Below are 19,377 nucleotides of genomic sequence, written 5' to 3' on the forward strand. Positions count from 1 at the left end.
ACTGTTAAGGTCGCTGAAGAAGGCCTTGCCGGACATTCCAAGATTACTGGAATGTCACTACGTAATCCCTTGATGGCGGGCCCTCTTGGTGGCAGCCCCCTCCTATGAAAAAACTCTCTTGTGCCACTCAAGAGACAGAAGATTTGGTATCTTTTAAACACCTCCCAAAATTACACCAGCTCACTGAGACTTGCCCTGGCCCATAATTAAAGCATGGTGTTTTATTGTACAGTTCCTGTCATGTTCTGTGTTATAATACTCATTATTCTTCTAACTATAATTGTAATATTTATAAGGAAACCACCGAAGGATTTTTAAAATATTTGGCAGGATATAAATAGTACCGATAAATAAATAAAAATAAACAGCATGCTGTTTCAGCATGGCTTTTCTTAGGTTAAGGCCTTGTGTGCCTTTAATGTGAACAAGGCTCTGAAAATGCATCCAGTGCAGGGCATGGGGCACAGTGGTAACTCCGGAAGGTCTTGCACCCTCTATTTTGTCTAGGTAGCCATTTCCGGCTACCTAGATACAGCACAGTGGAGGGGAAGGGGCTGGCATTCCATTTGGATATGTCATAGGCTGGACATGCACATGGTAGGCATGTTATGAGCAGAGCTGGCTGGAGCCAGGGGTCAGACTAGATGGCCCAGGAGACCCCTTCTGACCTGCTCTGTTTCTAAATCACTGGCCCCATCTTCCACTCATTCCTGCCAAGATTTGGATCAAATTATGCAACAAGAGAAATAGGTCATGTATATTGCCTAAAATGGTTGCTGGTTATGGTTGAAGAAACCTCTAGAGGACAAATATGTGTGTAATCCAAATTAACTGTTTGTCAGAAAGAAGATAATAAGCAACGTGACTTATTTGGCTTAAAAACAGAAACATAAATGGTAAGGGTTTTTGTTGCTCAAGTGTTAATTTTATTGTCAACTCTTTTTGTTATTCAAGTGTTAATTTTATTGTCAACTCAACTACTAGAACGAGATAAATTTAAAGGAAAATTGGTAGAAAAAATATCACATATTTCTTAAGTAATTATTGTAGGTTTTAATCTTGACAAACATCTAGGAAACGTTTCAGTTTGGCAAAAGCTTGATTTTGATCGATACAGAAATGTAATTGTTATTAAATTAGATTATTATGACATGACTATGGAAATAAATAATAAAATAATAAATTTTCACTGGCAAGCTTATTCTGAAATGGAGCTAAATAGGTAGATGTAGATTATCTGTAATTCATAATTTATAGATATAATTGGTTATATTCTGTATTACATTATGTATTATATTATTGTACTATGTTTTGATTTTGCATTGCTTCTAGTTAAATATTGTACTGCTTGATTATCTTATTGTATTTGTATGGAATATGTATTTTCTTGTTCTATTGTAAGCCACCCAGAGACCCCTATGCTATGGGTGGCATACAGCTGTAGTAGAAGTAGTAGTAGTAGTAGTAGTAGTAGTAGTAATAATAATAATAATAATAATAATAATAATAGATATTACAAAGTGTAGCTATTGATGGATCTTCACAAATGTATTTAATTCCCATTTAAACATTTTATAAATTACATGTTACACAGAGAAATACTTGTTTTTGTGTGTCCTAAATCTACTGCCATTCAATTTTATTGCATTTCTTTATTGACTTCCAGTACAATGGAAGATGGAGAAAAAACCTGCATGCATAAATTTTGTAGATCTCTATCATATATTTACCTAGTTGTATGCGGTATGAGAGAAAATGGTTGGAACACTTCCCCAGTTTTCTAACCAAGCCAGGCAGGACGAACACAGCCATTTCTTCTCTTTCCGCAGTTTAAGTGAATGTAAGATACTTGGGCTTGCTAGAACACACATTAGAATAAGCTTACTTTTTCTGCAGCATTCAGAATACTATCAAGTAAGATTCAGCCAAATAGAGCACTGTTTATTTCCGTAAGTCCTATTGATTCAAATGAAAGAATCGCACATGCTTAAATCTCTCCCACTGAAATAAATAGGATTCAAATGTGTTTATCATTTTCTGGATCATGCCCATAAACTTACTGCCTTTTTTCATTAAATAAATATAACATGTATGAGCACCACTGTTCAGTGTATTTATTACATATATTACTACAAATCAAATTCCCATGTCACCAAGCACACGTTTTATATATTAATTTTCTCCCATGGCAAGTTTAAATGCCAGACACATTTTTAAAAAGGACAAACACAATTGATCCTTTCATCACTATAATATTGTGAAACAGAGTTGATTGATGACCACAAGTTACAACTGAAAACTTGCATAATCTGGTCATTGCACAGTGAAACTAAAACAATTACTTCCTATCCAGAAATGTATTCCCCTTATAGTGAAATGAAGGAAAAAATAATTGAGAAAATGAATTTACAATAATCTTGGCTTCTGTTTAGCTTGGAAAAAAGACAAGTAATGGGGAAGGGGCATGATAGAGGTGCTTAAAATTACACGTGGTGCGTAGAAAGAAGAGGGAGACATTTTCCCCCCACTCCCAGAGCACTAGATTCTAAGACTACCCAATGGAACTGATGGCTGAGAAGTTTAGCACAGATAAAAGGAAGAGCTTCTTCACAGACTGCGTGGGTTAAACTGTGGAATTCACTGCCACAGGGAGTGGTGATGGTCACCAACCTGGGTGGCTTCAAGAGGGGATGGGACAAGTTCACGGAGGAGGTGGCTCTCAGCGGCTACTTGTCATGCCGGCTATGGGCTGCCTCCCGTACCAGGTGTGGCCGGCCATCCTCCTGGAGAGAAGCTGTGGGCAGGTTTGCCACTGTGTGAACAGAGTGCTGGACTGGTGGACCTTGGGTCTGATCCAGCAGGGCTTTGCTTATGTTCTTAAGCCTCTGCTTCCAAGCTATACCGCCATGTCACTAGACTCCAAAGCTGCTGGGCCATTTACTTCAAAACCAACCCCCCCGTGCAACTCACACAGTGCAGCCTTCCCAAGTAATTCAAGCTATGGAACTGCGCATGGCTATTCATGGACAAGCTGCGAGACGCTAGGTAAATTGAAGAGAATGGCTTTGTTACACTGGAGTGTGTCTGTTCCAGCAGCATAAGTACTGGAAAGATTTCTGCTTGCCTTCTGTGAGGAACTTCTCTGGAACCTGCTTGTTGTGAACATGTCCAAATGGAAGGCAGGAAGTGGGCTGAATGGGAATCCGATTCAGCTTCTGACTGAGCTCACGTTTGGCCTCCCCCAACAGAAGGACTTGTCTTCACTAGCTGCTTGAGGTGTGAGCCAAAGGGCTCTAAGACCATGCCTCTCAAACGGTAGTCATTCTGCTTGGCACTGACGTCATTGTTAGTTGTTTTATGTTTGCATGATTTCTATCCATTTCAATACAAGGGATGACAGTGAAAGACAGGACTGCTCATGCTCTGAACAGGTTTCTCTTCTGAAATGCACAGCACCATTAGTATCACAAAGCCCTCCTTCCCCAGCTTTTCTAACAGATTTGTGGGTATTGGAACACCTATGGATTTGGCTCCAGGTACAACGGAGGGGAATTGTGATAATGTTCACATTCCAGAAAAGAACTAGCCTGATTATATAATACAGTCATCCTGGGGGGGGTTTGAAAACGTTTTGTTTTGAATTTCCCAAACTATTCAGCTATTATGTAGGGATACTAAGGAGTCTATCTGCGCTCTAGTGAGCTGCTGAGCAGGTCAGCTGACAGGATGAAAAGATGGGACAGACAATTTTACCTGGGAAGAGAAGCAAGGGCGAATAGTTTTTGAGTCTTCTTTTAGTTAAGGAGTCAGGTAGCCTTGACATTCTCCATGCAAGTACATGGAGGAAGACACAGTATGTGTTACCTGACTATTTTTAACCACATTTAACCACTTCTAGAACCAAATGTGATTCAGCTGACTTAACTGCCTTCAAGCCAGGATTTTAAAAGAATCTTTTCTCAGCTTTGCTCTCTTATTCTGAGATTTATGGAATTGTTGGCAGTGCTTGGTATTCTGCTTGAAACAGATCTTTAGGCTGTCATTCCTTTACTATGCAATCTCTCTCTCTCTCTCTCTCTCTCTCGCTCTCTCTCTCTTTCTAGGACTTGCATGCCACACCCCCAGCCATACACAGTACATTAGACAACAACAGTTAAAATAATTCAATTCACCCTAATAAAATATATAAAAATAAGTAATAAAAGCAATAAAAGGAGGGACATAAAAGTTAAACATTCAGTGAATAGAACATAGAAACAGAATGAGTCAGAAGGGGCTTCCCGGGCCATCTAGTCTTAACTCTGCCACCAGCCGGCTCTGCTCATGACATGCCCACCATTTGCATGTCCAGCCTATCTTTGAACACCCACACTGATGGGCTTCAACCACCTCTCATGGAAGTCCATTCCACACCCTCGGGGTCCTAACTGTCAGGAAATGCTTCCTGGCATCCAAATTGAACCTTGGTTCCTTGAGCTTTGCTCCGTTGGAGCACGTTCTGCCTTCCTCTGCAGGGGAGAACAGGTCTCCCCTGCAGAGGAACCATCTTTTAAACTAAAGTAGAATAAAATTGTCTGTCAGCTAAGCTTCATAACATGGCGGCAGCTGCAATAAAATGAATATAAGAACCATTAAAACCAAGTCAACTTGCTCACCATAGTAGTTACAAAAAAGTTTTTTTTTCCAATTGGTGTCTAAAAGAGAAGAGAGGAGATGCCAGGCAGATCTCTAATGGAAGTGAATTCCACCAGTGGGGTACTAGTACAGAAAAGGCCCTTCTCCTAGCCATCTCCCCACTTAGGGGGAGGGATCTGGAGAAGGACCTCAGATTAAAACCTAGGTGATCCGTTGGGTCATATGGAGATAGGTGTTCCTTCAGATGTCCTGGCCCCAAGCATTTCTCTGCGGTGGCGCCCAACCTATGGAATTCACTCCCCAAAGAGGTCCGCCTGGCACCGTCGTTACTGGTTTTTCGGCGCCAGGTAAAGACCTTTTTATTTAAACATCATTTCAATTGTTAAAACATATCATCTGGCCTGGGCAACTTCTTCTTCCTTCTCTTTCTCCTCCTATATTTTTATTTTATACTGATAATTTTAATTTTGTATTTGTAAATCAATGTATTTTTTGTATTGTTATATTTAATGGTAATTTATTATGTACTATTGTATTTCAATGTATTTTATCATGTTGTAAGCCGCCCCGAGGTTTCGGCAAGGGGCGGCATAGAAATGCTATAATAATAATAATAATAATAATAATAATAATAATAATAATAATAATAATTTAGGGCTTTATAAGTTATTGTAAGCACTTTGAATTGGGCCTAGAAAGCAACCAGCAATCCATGAAGCCTGCAAAGGACTGACGTCGTATGTTTGAGAAAGCTACTCCTTATCAGCAGGCATGCTGCCTGGTTTCGAACTGTTTCCAAGGCAGCCCCATGTAGCATGCATTACGGTAATCCAGGTGCGAGGTGACCAGTGCGTGGACGACTGTAGGAAGGCCCTGCTCATCCAAGCAGGGACAGAGTTGATAAATCAGCTGAAACAGGTAGAAAGCACTCCTGGCTACTGAGTCCACCGGGCCAACAAGTGACAACTCGGGTTCCAGGAAGTGAACCTTGGTTTTAGGAGGAATTATAGAACAGAAAAGTAGAGTTGGAAGGGGCCATGAAGGCCATCAACTGCAACTCCATCTAGGACAGGTTGAAAAATTCCCAGTTGGACAGACAGACTTCCCACTAATAGTACAGTAACAGGGTCCAGTCTTGCCTGGATTGAGCTTCAGCCATTACTGAGCTCAGGCACTGGTTAAGAAGAGACACTGCCTCACCTGGATTAGATGAAAATGAGAGGTAGAGCTGAGTGTCATCAGCGCACTGATGAGACTTCAGCCCAAGCCTCCAGATGACCTCTCCTGGCAGTTTCATGTAAGATATTCAAAAGCATGGGGGACAAAATAGAGCCCTGTGGAACTCCATGACACAAAGGCCATGGCGCAGAGCAAAAGCCCCCCAGCACCACCATCTGGAGACAGTCAGCCAGATAGGAGCAGAACCACTGTAGAACAGTGCCTCCAACTCCCAATCTGGCTAACCTCTCTAGAAGGATACCATGGTCAATGGTATCGAAAGCCACTAAGAGGTCCAGGAGAATCAACAGGGTTGCACTCCCTCGGTCTCTCTCCCAGCAGAGATCATACTATACGCTGGCCAAGGCAGTTTCTGTGCTAAAGCCAAGCCTGAAGCCCAACTGACATGGATCCAGATGATCCATTTCTTCCAGGAGAGCCTGGAGTTGTCTTGACCACAACGCACTTGATCACCTTGCCTAGGAAGGGGATATTATTGAAGTGATTTGCATCAGCTGGGTCCAGGCTGGGTTTCTTCAGGAGTGGTGGAATCGGGTTTTTTTTTAAGGTGAGTGGCACCAGTTCTTCTCTTAAGGAGGCACTGGCAACCTCCTGGACCCTCTTTAGACTTTTCAATCCACCAGGGTGGGCAAGGATAGAGCAAGCAGGTCATGGGTCAGACTGAGGCAAGTGTGCTATCCACATCCTCAGGCTGCAAAAGCTGGAACTCGTTCAGGAGAATGGAACCGGTTGGTGCACTGAACACCTTCTGTGGATGGAACTGGGATAACTGTGGTGCCCAAGTCGCTATGAATGTGAGCAAATTTAACCTCACGGTGTCATGTATATTCAGCACCACAGGCCTGCAAGGGTTCAATCAAGTCTAGCACTGCAAGAAGCCTTAAGAGAATATTAAGCCACCCATATAGGTTTGGCAGTATAAAAATTAAAATAACAGTGATTATAATAGCAAATATACAGAGTAACATGAAGTGATCTGATGTATGAGTGCATGTTTAGTCTGGTGGAAAGAATCTTTGGATATTACAGAATAAACAACTTCATGAAAAATGACTGAACCATAAAAATACCTATTTGCATTAAGCCTTGTTTACAGTTTCTTCCAGCTAAAAACATTAGTCCCCCTATTTTCTTAATTCTTCTCACTTGTCCAGGAATTGGTTCCTCGAACAGGGTCTCCTTTACTCTCTGACTCATTAGAACCAGTTCTTATGAACACATTACACCAGCCCTCCATCGACTGCACTGGTTGCCTGTTCCAGTCCAAACTGAATTCAGGGTTTTGACTATGACATATAAAGCCCTAAAGGGCTTAGGACTGCACTCTCTTAGGGAGTGCCTTACTCCATAATATATCCCTGCCCATTGTTTCAGATCATCAATGGAGGCCCTCCTATGGGTTCCTCTCCCTAGGAAGGTTAAGGGGAAGGCTGCAAGGAACAGGGCCAATTGTGGAATACAGGTGCTTGCTTTATTGAGTTTTAGGTGCCTGACAAAAACTTCTCTCTCGACACATCTATGGCATTAATTAAACTATTTATAATGACAGCACTGATTTTAATGCTAAACTTATTAATTTTACTAATTTATGGTTTCCCTGATTGGGTATATTGCATTTTATTTTGTTTATTACTATATTTAACTGTATTACTTTTTCAATGTTATGATTGACCTTTTTATGCAATGGCAACCCAGAGAACATAATGATAATGGGTGGCTTTTATAAAAAATTAATACATAAATAAAAATAATTAGCTTGCACCACCAATCAGATTAAGAAGCTAATTAAATCCCCTGTAAAGTTCCAATAGGTAGGCTGGAACAATTTAATGACTGCTGTTAAATTGTGTTGAATTGCATAAATGTTGTCTGCATAATTCCAAATGTGCAAGTAATGGAGCAACTACCCTTGTAAAAAATCTGGAACTGGTAAAGATTGATGGCTATATTTTCTCAGATTTGGAGGAGGTTTCCAGTTGTATCATCTCTAATTTATGACCACTTCATTTCTCGGAATGTGTACAGTAGAGGCAAAGTTTGGCATCATATCACCTGAGTTCTTATCACAGAAATTTCTTCATATTTTAATTCAGTCAACCTCCTACGGTTTACCTTAATTTTACATTACTCCCTCAAATTCATACTTTCAAGTACTATTACTCTTAAGAATCCCTTATCTAGTCTTATTGTTTGGGGTGAGATGATATGAACACTAGGATTGGTAGCTGGTTGCCTAATTTTCATTTTCAGGTTATTTGGACTGGGAAAACTGTTGCCCAGTGGAGAATTTCTCTGGGGATTATTATTTGAATCAGTCAGGGAAATACTAGATCAAACTTGTTTACCATCATAATCTTATCCTATAAAATTTCAGTCCCTGGGATAATTCTAGGGGTAATTTTACATATATTACTAATTTAGAGGCTAGTGTTATTGATTACCTGTTAGTCCTTTCCTGCTTGCTTCTGTAATAGAAAAAATATTTTAAACAGTATGGAAAGTGACTATTACTCATTTAAGCTTGCCTAGGACTTTCATATTCCTTGAGCTCAGCCAACTTGTTTCTGTAACTGGAACTGACAGCTCTTGGGAATGAAGGGATTGTGACAGTCTAAGGAACTTTTACATTCTATAATTCTATAAAATCTGGGGAACTGGCGATACTACATCCCTAGTATCATCTCAAAAAAGTTCTTCCTTTAATCAGATACAAGCAGATCAGATATTTTAAAGCCTGCTTTAACCACACCCTACATTTCACATCAGAAATCCCATGGATGCAACCTTTAAAAAAAAAAAAAACCAGAGCTTGTAGGTAGAACAATCTGGGGGCAAAATAACAACTGTTCCAGGCCTTGTGCTGCCTGGCAAAGCCCATATGTGTGCGATGCACAGAGACCATAAAGAATCAGCTCTGGATTCAGCCCCATGCATAACAATTAGCACAGGCCCTGGCATACGGTTGCCTTTGATTTGGCTGCAACAGAAGGGATTGTAAGAGCTCTGATGACTACCTAGTTAATTGTAAAATAATTTCCCCATAGTTCTCTGGTGATGTTGCTCGGTTGCTCACCCATTTAGTATCAGCTGCTGAGTGATAGTTTCTGAAAGCAGGCAGAAAGAGACTAGTGCTTCTAACATTTATAGGCGGTCCGTATCGCACAAATTCATTTTTGATTGGTTTGGGAAATGTCAGGCTGATGGACTGGAGACTCCAGGTAGTGAGGGACTGGAGTACTGACAGCTGGAAATGACTGTTGGAAAACAATGTCTGTCGAGAAGGGTGGTGAGGTGAAGGCACTCAGCTGGGGCCTGGGTAAGAAGCTATTCCTTCCCTGGATGATAATTATATCCTGCACATAAAGAGCAAAAAAGGGAAGCACCGTTGTGTTATGGTAGAAGGCCAGCCTGTGTTAAGGGTTTCCCAGAGAGGAGTTACTTGCATGGTGGCTTTTAAACCAGATAAAGAAGCCAGTAAAGGAAGAGCTTGGCCTCAGAGAAATGTGGTACCCTTGGTGATAAGTGAATTTGAATGGGATAGCAGTATGGGGAAATTCGCCTGAGGTTAGAAGAAAATTAGAGGAGATGCATGGATCAATGGGTATAATCTACACAGATATAATGATGCAAATATCAGCATATAACTGGACCAAAAAAAGAATTATTTTCCTTAGCCATCAGCACATGTGCGGCCTTGAGATGCAGCTGACACTAACCAGGCACCATTCCAGACACCAAACTGACACACGTAACAGATAACAGCCCCAACAAAGGGCAGTTCTCCCCACCCACTCCTTAGACTCACACCCCATCCTCCTCCGCTCCTCTGAAGAATCTTCTTTCACTTTGGAATGCAGGCTGGAAAGATTACGTAACTTTTGCTTCCATAACCTATTGGAAAATGTTAACTGTGCTGTATGTAATCTTTCAATGCTCCATGTATAAAAGGCTCAACTGAGGACTGCTCAGATGCACCATCTGAGAACACTTCCTTGGTAGCCAGTTATCTCAAGAATCAATCCTTTAACGAAAACCTTCCTGTGTTGTGTATGTTGGGCATATATACCCCATTTGGTCAAGAGAGACTTGTATCAAAGTGTCTCCTGAGCCGTTAGAAACTGTCATTAAGCATTTCCCTAAAATCCCAAAGTAAAAAAACAGTCCTTTGTATACAAAATAACATTTTAGTAAACGACCTTAATTGTGCACACAGTCTCTAGTGTTGATGCCCATCTCACACCTATTCCTATTACACTAAGCTACTACAAGGTTTTAGCGTATTCTGAAAATTGGTGGGTGGCAGCCAAAAAATGGCAATTTGTGGAACATTTGCATTAGTGTGACAGAGAGTTCCTTGGACCCTGACATACAAACCTTTCTAAATATATATATATATATTTTAAATCTGAACATGAATTCCAACTATCAACCCATCCAAGTAATACAAAGTTTATCTTAATGACAGATCCTCAGATGGAAAACTTCAGAATTATTCAATTACAGATTGAAATGGAGAAATTTAATCACTGTATCATGACAGAAAGGTTTGAGTAAGTGAGACAGTTGGATTCCACTGGGATTTTAAATGTTCAATTGTGGCACTAACTGTTTTCTAGCAGAGTTTTACCACAACTCTCTGCTGCATAAATTTAAATTAAAAGCAAAAACAAGTCATTAAAATGAATATTTATTCTTAATTAGCTTAAGCATACATAAACATCATTATTCAACAGATCAATGAAAATCGTATTTAAAGCATAAAAGTTAAGAAAACATAAATTCCCTATTCCCAATATCCTAAAGATATTTACCTTTGGATTTAACTTCAAGGTAATTAGATGATTCCGACTACAAGAATCTTCTGCTTTTAACCTGATGATACTAAATGCAGGATCTACAAACTCAACCCTGGGAAAAGAAAGGGAACAAGCTTCAGCACATTTCCATTTGTAACTTACTCCTATTAATGCACTACAAATATAATATTAATCAGAAACTACCCATAAGACAGCCATTTCTGCTCTTGCAGATTTATTGCTATTAATATACCAGTCAGTTGCTTAATGCAGTCATATATCTCTGGGTTATTTACACTGTGTGTCAGGGCTCACGCTGTGGTCAGTGAGTGCTGTGCTTCAGTTTTCCACCACTGGAACCTTTGGCATACACAGCGTGTTTCTGTCAGTCTTTACTTATGTACACATTAAACTTCCTGTCAACCATTTCATCCAATTCTGCAGTTTCTTAAAGCAGAAGACTTGTGTGCTTTTACTTCCTTTTCAATCAACTTTTTATTATAAACACTGATACTGTACAAACTTTGCTATACTGGGTCATATATTAAGCATGATCTCTGAAAATCTTTATTCTGAACATTAGCAACAAACTCGCATTCAGAGTCTGTAAAATTAAAATCTGAATAGGAGAGTCAGGAAACAGATCGTGCAACACACCTGCCTACACTGAAGTGCACAGACCAGAACTGGGCGCAGCCAGCCATTACTTTAAACTAAGTTTACACAGATGCTCTCAGGGTTCCATCCCATAATGATCGGAATGGCTGCATGTCTGCATTATGCCCAGCTCCAAACTTCTTTCCAATCTGAGGCATCCTCCCTTGGGATGCTGCCGGATGACTTCTGCCCTCTTCCCAGCCTTCACAGCTGAGCAACTTTCTGTTCTATAGGGTTCCTAGAAGCTACCTCCTGACACCCCTTCCAAAAGTAGGACATGCAGAGGTTCCTGCTAATGTAAGCTGGACAAGTGCCCGAATGGAGGCAAACACACTTCACAGGCATGGCAGAGGTGGCATCAACAATACCCCTGGAAGCAGTGCCCTCTCACATGCGGAGTCTGTCTTCGCATACGGAATATTCCAGCCTTTCGGATCCAGCAAAGGGTTCCACGCGCAGTTAAGGCAGAGGCGGGCATGCCTACTTCAGGGCAGCACTTGAACAGGGAAGAAGCAGGACTTCAGAGGGCTCCCCTGGCCTGCATGCCCGAAGGCACCTCTTCCCTGGTGCATCCTGCAACCTGCCATCCTTGCAGCTCCTGGCACTGACACCGCCAACGGAGACACTGGCGGCCACACTGCCCCGCCTCTCTCAGGATGGCGTGCCCGCCCTTGTGTAACTGGGACAAGATTCTGCATGTGATGTCCTTCCTTAACATCCATCCTATAATAATAAGGTAGCACGATTTTCTGACAAGAATAAAGCATAAAGAGATCAGAGCCTAATACTGAGTCTGCTTGGCTGCAGCAGCAGCCCCTGTAAAATAATATACAACCAGGAGGCGGATATGTTGCCCTAGTCCTAACTATTCTGAAGGGAAATCAAAGTTCAACAATAAATAACAAACTATGTGGAATACCCTTTGCTAAGGCAAACAAAATTTTCTTTTATGTGCAGGATCTTCCCAGTCATTCTTTAAAATGCATTAATAACTTCGGTTAAAAGAATAATTAGAAGCAAAAGCTACTTAAAATGCAAGCCATAGTATTAAATCCATTAGAGTACCGTATTTTTCGCTCTATAAGACTCACTTTTTCCCCCCTCTGTGCGTCTTATAGAGCGAATGTGTGTGTGCCCGATGCCCCGGACGCTGCTGGCCCCGCCATGTGGCACCACCTGGCCGGCAAGCGCTCGGCGCGTGCTGCTCCACCCCGCTCCAGCGCAGGTGAGAACTGTGCCGGTCAGGAGGAGCGGTGCAGAGGAGGAGGAGCCGTGGGCTTTAACCCGCCGGCTGCAGGGAGAGACGGACTGCTCACCCCCACCACCCGGGAAGACCTGCCGCCACCACTGCCACCGCGCCGCCCGGAAGACCACTGCCAGCACGCCGCCGGCCCGGCTGCACCTCACCTGGCCGGCACGCACTCGGTGTGCCCTGCTCCGCCCCCCTCCTCCGGTGTAGGTGAGAGCTGTTAATCACAGGTCGGTGTGTGTTTTCAAATGGCAACCGGTCTTTTAATGAAGCCCATGGGGAAGTGATGGGGAATGTGCCTGTGATTATCAGAAAGCTTTCCATGGATTCCTCCTCTAAAAACTAGGTGCGTCTTATGGTCAGGTGTGTCTTATAGAGCAAAAAATACAGTAAATCCAAATTATACAATTTCCTCAGAACAAGGCTTGTTAAATCTAAGCAATGTTTTTAAAAGACCACTATTAATAAACATAACATACTTATTCCATCCCAAAGTTTCTATATCTTTGATAAGGCCAGAATAATATTGCGGAGGTGGTGGCACATGCAGTTCCGCTGTATTTTTCAAAGCAACTTCCTGTTAAAAAAAGAAAGGTAACATGCTGTCATCTAGGGCATTCATTTTTATTAAGCAGATAAACTGATCAGAAGGCATCAATTCATAAGGCTCCTAATTGCTTCAGGTCTCTGAGTAGGCCTGAAGGAGACTTTGCTGAATCAGAATGCACAGGTTCTCCTTGGAGCAAAAGGAACTAAGCATGTGCCCACCCAGAGGTTCTCTGTGAGAGCTGATGAGCCCTGGCAACAACCTCTGGGTGGATGCCTCAATCCCGAGTAAGGACGAAAGGGAGAAGAGCAGAATCCCATGTCCTCCCATCCCAGAAGGGATCAGTCTCTGGATTCTGCACAACATCAGGGCTGGGTGCTGTATCAGGGGGCCAAGGGTGTCAGCTGTGCCCAGACACTGCAGCCACCCCCTCCCCCCGATTCCCTGCAATCTAGACAAACAGTGACAGTTTTCTGCCACTTTTCTGATTTCAGTTTAGACAATTCTAATATGAGTTACTGACCTTTCTTTTTCCTTCCCAGATTTGGAGTTTTTCTTTGTTGTAGCCATTATTAGGTAAAAGAAGAAAAAGTGGGAGAACCAAAGCAAAAGTGCTCTTTTTTTTCACGTGCATAGAACAGAAAAGTTCAAAAGCAGAGAAGACAAAGTTCAAGGTTTGTAAAGACAGAGAATACGAAAGAGAGAAAAAGAGTGAGTGACCCGAGTAGAGAGTTTGCTGACTGAGAAACCAGAACAAGCTGTGACCCAGGCAGAAGCCAGACACTAACTGAATGGGAGGAGCCACTGCAGCCTGGCCAAGGTAAAATGCTTGCTCACATGTTCCCTGCCTCTCCTGTGCAATGGGAGGAGCTGACCCATGACTGTCGTCTCCTCACTCAAGATACACCACGTTTGATTCTTGGTATACAATTCAGAAAAAAACGTGACTATCTCTGAAAATAAGGAGTTATAGGGGTTGTTCTAAAATGAAGAAGGGTATCATCAAATGTTGAGGTAGCTTCCAACTTTATTTTCAAGTTCAGCCTCTAAGGACTCATCAGGTGATTAAGCATGCATTTCCACTACTCTACCCGTTCTTGCCTCCATTTCCTGGCAGTGGCCCAGCATCTCATCTGCAGAACAGAGCCTTGCATCAAAGAACAGGAAGTCTTTTTTAAAGTTATAAAGATAAAAAAAAAAAAAAAAATTCGCCCCAGAGTGCGGTAAGGGGAGGGCACATTTTTAGAAAATAATTAAAATAAATATGGATAAAATGGTAAAAATCTTTACAGGGAGTAAATGAAAGCAGGCAGCATGACTCTTTGTTGGTGATTCCAGTTTTCTTTGTTAAAGGGCTACACGAGCATGTGAGCATCCGCACACAAACACACTTATTTGGTAATCTTGAGGGGGCAATGATCCTCTAAAAAGAACAGTCATAAGATAATGCAGATGAAGAACTATGCGGTACCATGCAAAGGATGCCTTCACGCAGTGTTTTATTTTATTTATTTATTTAAACCATTTTTATGCCGCCCCATTTGCAAAAAGCCTCGGGGCGGCTTACAACAATAATAAATAAACATAAATAGTTTGTACAATTAGAGTTAAAAAAAATGGAAACATCTCAGCATATACCTAAAAACCCCATAAATACAATTCATAAATTAACAATTATATATCGTATATATAATCTTATATCTTATATAGTGTTTCAAACATGTACTAAATAATAGCATTTCCTCACTGAATAATATGATTATCTACATAGTGGAAAAATAAGATAAACTAATTCATTGGGGGGGGGAATCTGGATCATGCACAGTGAGTAACAACTATACATTCAATGTGCTAAAATCTGCAGCATTCAGTGCCCTGAGCACTATTCTGATCAAAGCATTTTATACACCTTGGATAACTATTAAAAAGGAAAGCACACAGAAACAATGACATGTTATTTTAAGATTATTGTATAATAAGGGTCCCCAGACTGTATATGAAGCCTTCATAGAACTAGAAGAAAATTGCTCAAGCTTCCATCATATTCGATGTTCTGGAACTTCACTCTTTAACCTAAATACAACAGCAGTTGCTCTCTGGAAGTCTGAACCAGAGTTCCCCTTACAACGATTACCACTCCATTTCCGCTTGGCAGTTATAAAACAGAAATCATGACCATTGTATGATTGTGTCAGTTATATTTCTTATTACAAGTAATAAAGACACATTCTTACTTGGCTAGTATTATCTATATATGGCATACCCAAAACATTAAATAGCATGGAAGCGAATGGTTCCACACAGCTTCCTATTTCCCCCTTAATGGGCCCCTAATGGGAAAGAAAAATACAGATGCATGCTAACAGACTGTTCCCTAACCATACCATGATGGACATTGTATAAAAAAATCCAAAGAGCCTTTATTGCCAGGAATTAAACAAATTATTTTCCCCATTCCAGCTAATGAAGGAGGATATTCAGCTACATTATATACTGGGCCAGTTTATAAACACAATCAAACAAGCTACCATGGCTTAAATAAATTATGGTAGCTTGTTTTAATCCCTGACCCGTGCCACACATCATTTCTCAAAGACCCACCTGGGCGTGGCTTGCCTTGCTGCCCAAATCCAGAAAGTATGGCTCACCTTGAGCGGGAAACAGCTCATAGGTCATTTGGGGGTAGTTTCCCCTCAAACGAGCCACAAGGCTTTTGGTCGCTGGCTATTCTTCGGAAGTAGCACTAGGAAAACAATTTCTTGCAACAGTTGCATTTGCAGAATTCTATCAAAGTTTCTAACTGTGCATTTGCAAATATTAGATAAGAAATAGCACTGGCTTTAGACAGTAGAGCCAACATATTTTTAGAAGGGTTTCAAGAAAAACTGCCATTATTAAGGAGCAACAGCAGAGAAGGTATCTCTCACCTATTATAGATGCAAATAGACAGGTATCATTACTCCACCACTATACAGTTCCTTACCAGAACAGTCTTTAACTCCACCATGAAACTGACAAGATCCGAAGAATGCTGCAACCTCTGAAAAACACATTCATTTTGTCATCTAATGCACTTCCTTGCTATTATATTGCAATTATTTATTCTGCTAGAAATGGTCTATTTTTTATCAAGTACAGCAAGTTCTTCTGTTTACTATGGGTTATTGGAGGAAGAGACAAAGAACTTCTTGGAAAATATTTTATTTGTAATCTGGTTCCTTTTACCAATATTTATTTCCGATGTATTTTTTTAATGCTGAAAAAAATAGTGTATCGCAACCTCTTTGCTTAACTCAGTTTATCTTCTCTATCGTCTATCAAACCTTCTCTTTCCCATGACTTAGTTTTTCTCTTTTACCTCTTGATTTGGCAGCAATTCTTAACTTGTCAAAAATTTTTTCCTGATTTCATCATCAACTGCTTTTCTGCCTGCTCTGCCACAGGTAGCTGATTTTTCTATATTTTAACCCAATTCTCTCCAGTCAAACACAAATGTCACACATCTGCTCTCCTGTCCCTGAAATTGACTATGTATTCATGGATCACAGATACAAGCTTGCACTATTCTATTTTTCCTTTTACTTTTCCACTTCTGTGATATCAGTTCCGTTGTGGTGCACTACAATTCCAGGTTAAAGAACCTACTTTTAATCTCGTGGTTGTGTATGCTTAATGATACGCATACAGGATGTAAGGTGAAACATGACTGAAGTGATTCTCTGAAAACAGACTCAAAGGAAGATCATCTGTTTCATTCTTGCTTTATTTTGGTAATACAACTTGGCCAATTGCTTGCCCAAAGCCCACGGTGGTGGTGGGTGGAGTTACTTACTCTCCATAGTGCCTGAGTTTATGCTTGGGAGCAAAGAGAGGGCTGTGTGTATGGAACCCAATGAGTTTGGTGATGAGAGAAATACAGCATTAGGAGGAAGGTTAGTCAGATAAAGGGAACACAACCCAGACAGTTAATGGCTGTGCCACAGTCCAGTTCCCAACACACCCACAGGTTTGCTGGTTGCCCCATCGGCCTGTCCTTTGGCCTCCCAATGTCAAGTTGGTCCATCCCTCACCCATCTGGATGAGGCAGCCAATCTGCAGTGCATTTTCAAGAACTAGGCCATACATGGAGAACTTAGTTGCTCCCAATTTTGTCTACTGGGGTACTTGGGTCAGCATAAGTGCCAGGGAAAGCATGGTCTCTAAGAACTCCTTTTCTCCAGTATCCTCCTTCTACTTTTACAGCATTTGCACTTTGTCTGGGGACAGACGGGGGATTCTGCTGCAACCCTTCAGACTCCTTACCTGAGCAGGCTTAAGGCTCAGTTGCTATGCTGAACTTCAACCAGGCTACGTGTCTTGGGTGAAATCAACAGCCTGCCGAGGACACCTAATCTGTGGTGGCTCACAATACCGTAGCCTCCGAAACAACCAAGGGACTGCCCCAGCATGCCATCACCCCAACACAAGCAGGACACACTTCAAATTATGCTTTTTTTGCTCTGAAGGTGGGAGTCTTGGTCATTTTGCTACGGTCAGATCACCACTTGCTAAGTTTCTAGAGGGTAGTGGGGGGGCTTCCTCGCTAATATACCTGGCACACCTATCAGATCCCTGGCCAGCCTCTGGAAGTTGAAGATGACACGGGAGATTCACACGATTATTTCCGAGTGTTCTCTCGGTAGCATAGCTCTATGGCATTGTAGTATACCCCACAAAACAGAAGACTGCTTGAGCAGAGATGTCAAAAAACTCTAGTGTGTGCCTAGAGTGAGTACACAGCTCATTAGACCAGGAAGCCTGTAATACCTGTTTGTAAGAGCAAGTGGTTCATGTTGCCTGAAATAAGCAGTAATGAGACCACTCACAATGAAACCTTGTTTGGACCCAAAAGATCTTAATAAATTTAGGCTTGTGGTCCTTGAGTAGATGGTGGCCAGCCAGCTCTAAACACTTTTGGATGAAACTGATTATCTGGATCTCTTTCAGTCGAGGCTCAGACAGGGTCTTGGCCCTGAAACAGTTTTTATATCATATGTGATGACCTATATCAGGAGTGGGAATGCGACTAGTCCTGGATCTCCTGGAAGCTTTGAGACTACTGACCATGGTGACTTTCTTGGGCAGCTTCAGAAGGTGGGCTGGCCCCATGGATTCATCAAGACGGGTTCCCCAGGGGCAGATTTTGTCTTCTGTCATGCTGCTCAGCATACAAATGAGATCAATGAGTGGAGTCATACAGAGTTTTGGAGTGGAACACCATCATATGTTGATGGCACACGGCTCTACTTCTTCATCTAACTCTATCAGGTGAGGTTTTGGATGTGCTAAATCAGCGCTAGGCTATGACAATTATCTGGATGAGATGCTGTTAGTGGGTAGTTCTCCTGGCCAGATGGAGGATGCTTAATCTGCTCTCAGTGGGGTTGCACTCCCCTTGAAAATGCAGGCTCATAGCCGGGGGGGCGGGGTCTTCCTGAAGCCATCTTTGTCATTTGAGGCCCAGGTTGCCACAGTGCTACCAACTTGACCTAGTGGCCCTGCTACACCCCCATCTGAACAAGGATGGCCTGATTTCGGAAATCTATGCTCTGGTAAATCTATGCTCTGGACTCAGATTACTGAAATGCATTTCACTTGGGGCTGACCTGATAGACTATTCAGAGGCTGTAGGTTCCTTCCAGGTGCAGAAGTCTCATAAATACAATGCTAATTCTAGCTTGCTTATATTGATCACCTGTATTCCTCTGAGCCCAATTGAAGGCCCTGGTTTGAAGTCCCTCCCGTGACCTTAATCTACCAAGGCACTATGCTCAAGTTTGAGGTCTTCCTCTGATGTCCAAAAAAGGCTTGGAAGGTAGAAACAAGAGGGCTTTCTTAATCATGCCCCCCTGATGGAACAAATGCCCCACTTGGTACCAACTCTGTTATCCAGGCAGTGCTATATGAAGATTGCCTTCTCTATCAAGGCGTTTACCAGTTTTTAGAACATTTGGAGGACTTATGTCAGCTGTTTTTTCTTGTCACAGACTTAGCTTATCAACTTGTTTTTTACCATATGGGTTTTTGTACTGTATTTTATTACAGTATATGAATTATGGTACTGGAGAGTTAAAAATGAAATGATAATAACAGCAGCAGCAACAACAAGGTGGTAGCTAGAGGTGAATACAGAATTATAGAATACCATAAAATATCCTATTCAAACTTATTTTTCTAATATTTTTATTAAAATATTAAGATGGATGAAATTCAGG

General features: G+C 41.6%; 1 protein-coding gene across 1 annotated transcript in view; it reads right to left on the reverse strand.

The window, feature by feature from the left end:
• The window catches only part of FANCL (FA complementation group L), a 50,652-nt gene that overhangs the window by 23,054 nt on the left and 8,221 nt on the right, over positions 1–19,377 (reverse strand). Inside the window, exons 4-6 of the mRNA XM_044429483.1 lie at positions 16,107–16,163; positions 13,056–13,153; positions 10,686–10,782 (exon numbers count right to left, since the gene is read on the reverse strand). Coding sequence (XP_044285418.1) covers positions 10,686–10,782; positions 13,056–13,153; positions 16,107–16,163 — 252 coding nt within the window. The remainder of the gene's footprint in view (positions 1–10,685; positions 10,783–13,055; positions 13,154–16,106; positions 16,164–19,377) is intronic.

Source organism: Varanus komodoensis, unplaced genomic scaffold, assembly GCF_004798865.1.
Source record: "Varanus komodoensis strain SLA01 unplaced genomic scaffold, ASM479886v1 scaffold2, whole genome shotgun sequence".
Taxonomy (NCBI): Eukaryota; Metazoa; Chordata; class Lepidosauria; order Squamata; family Varanidae; genus Varanus; species Varanus komodoensis.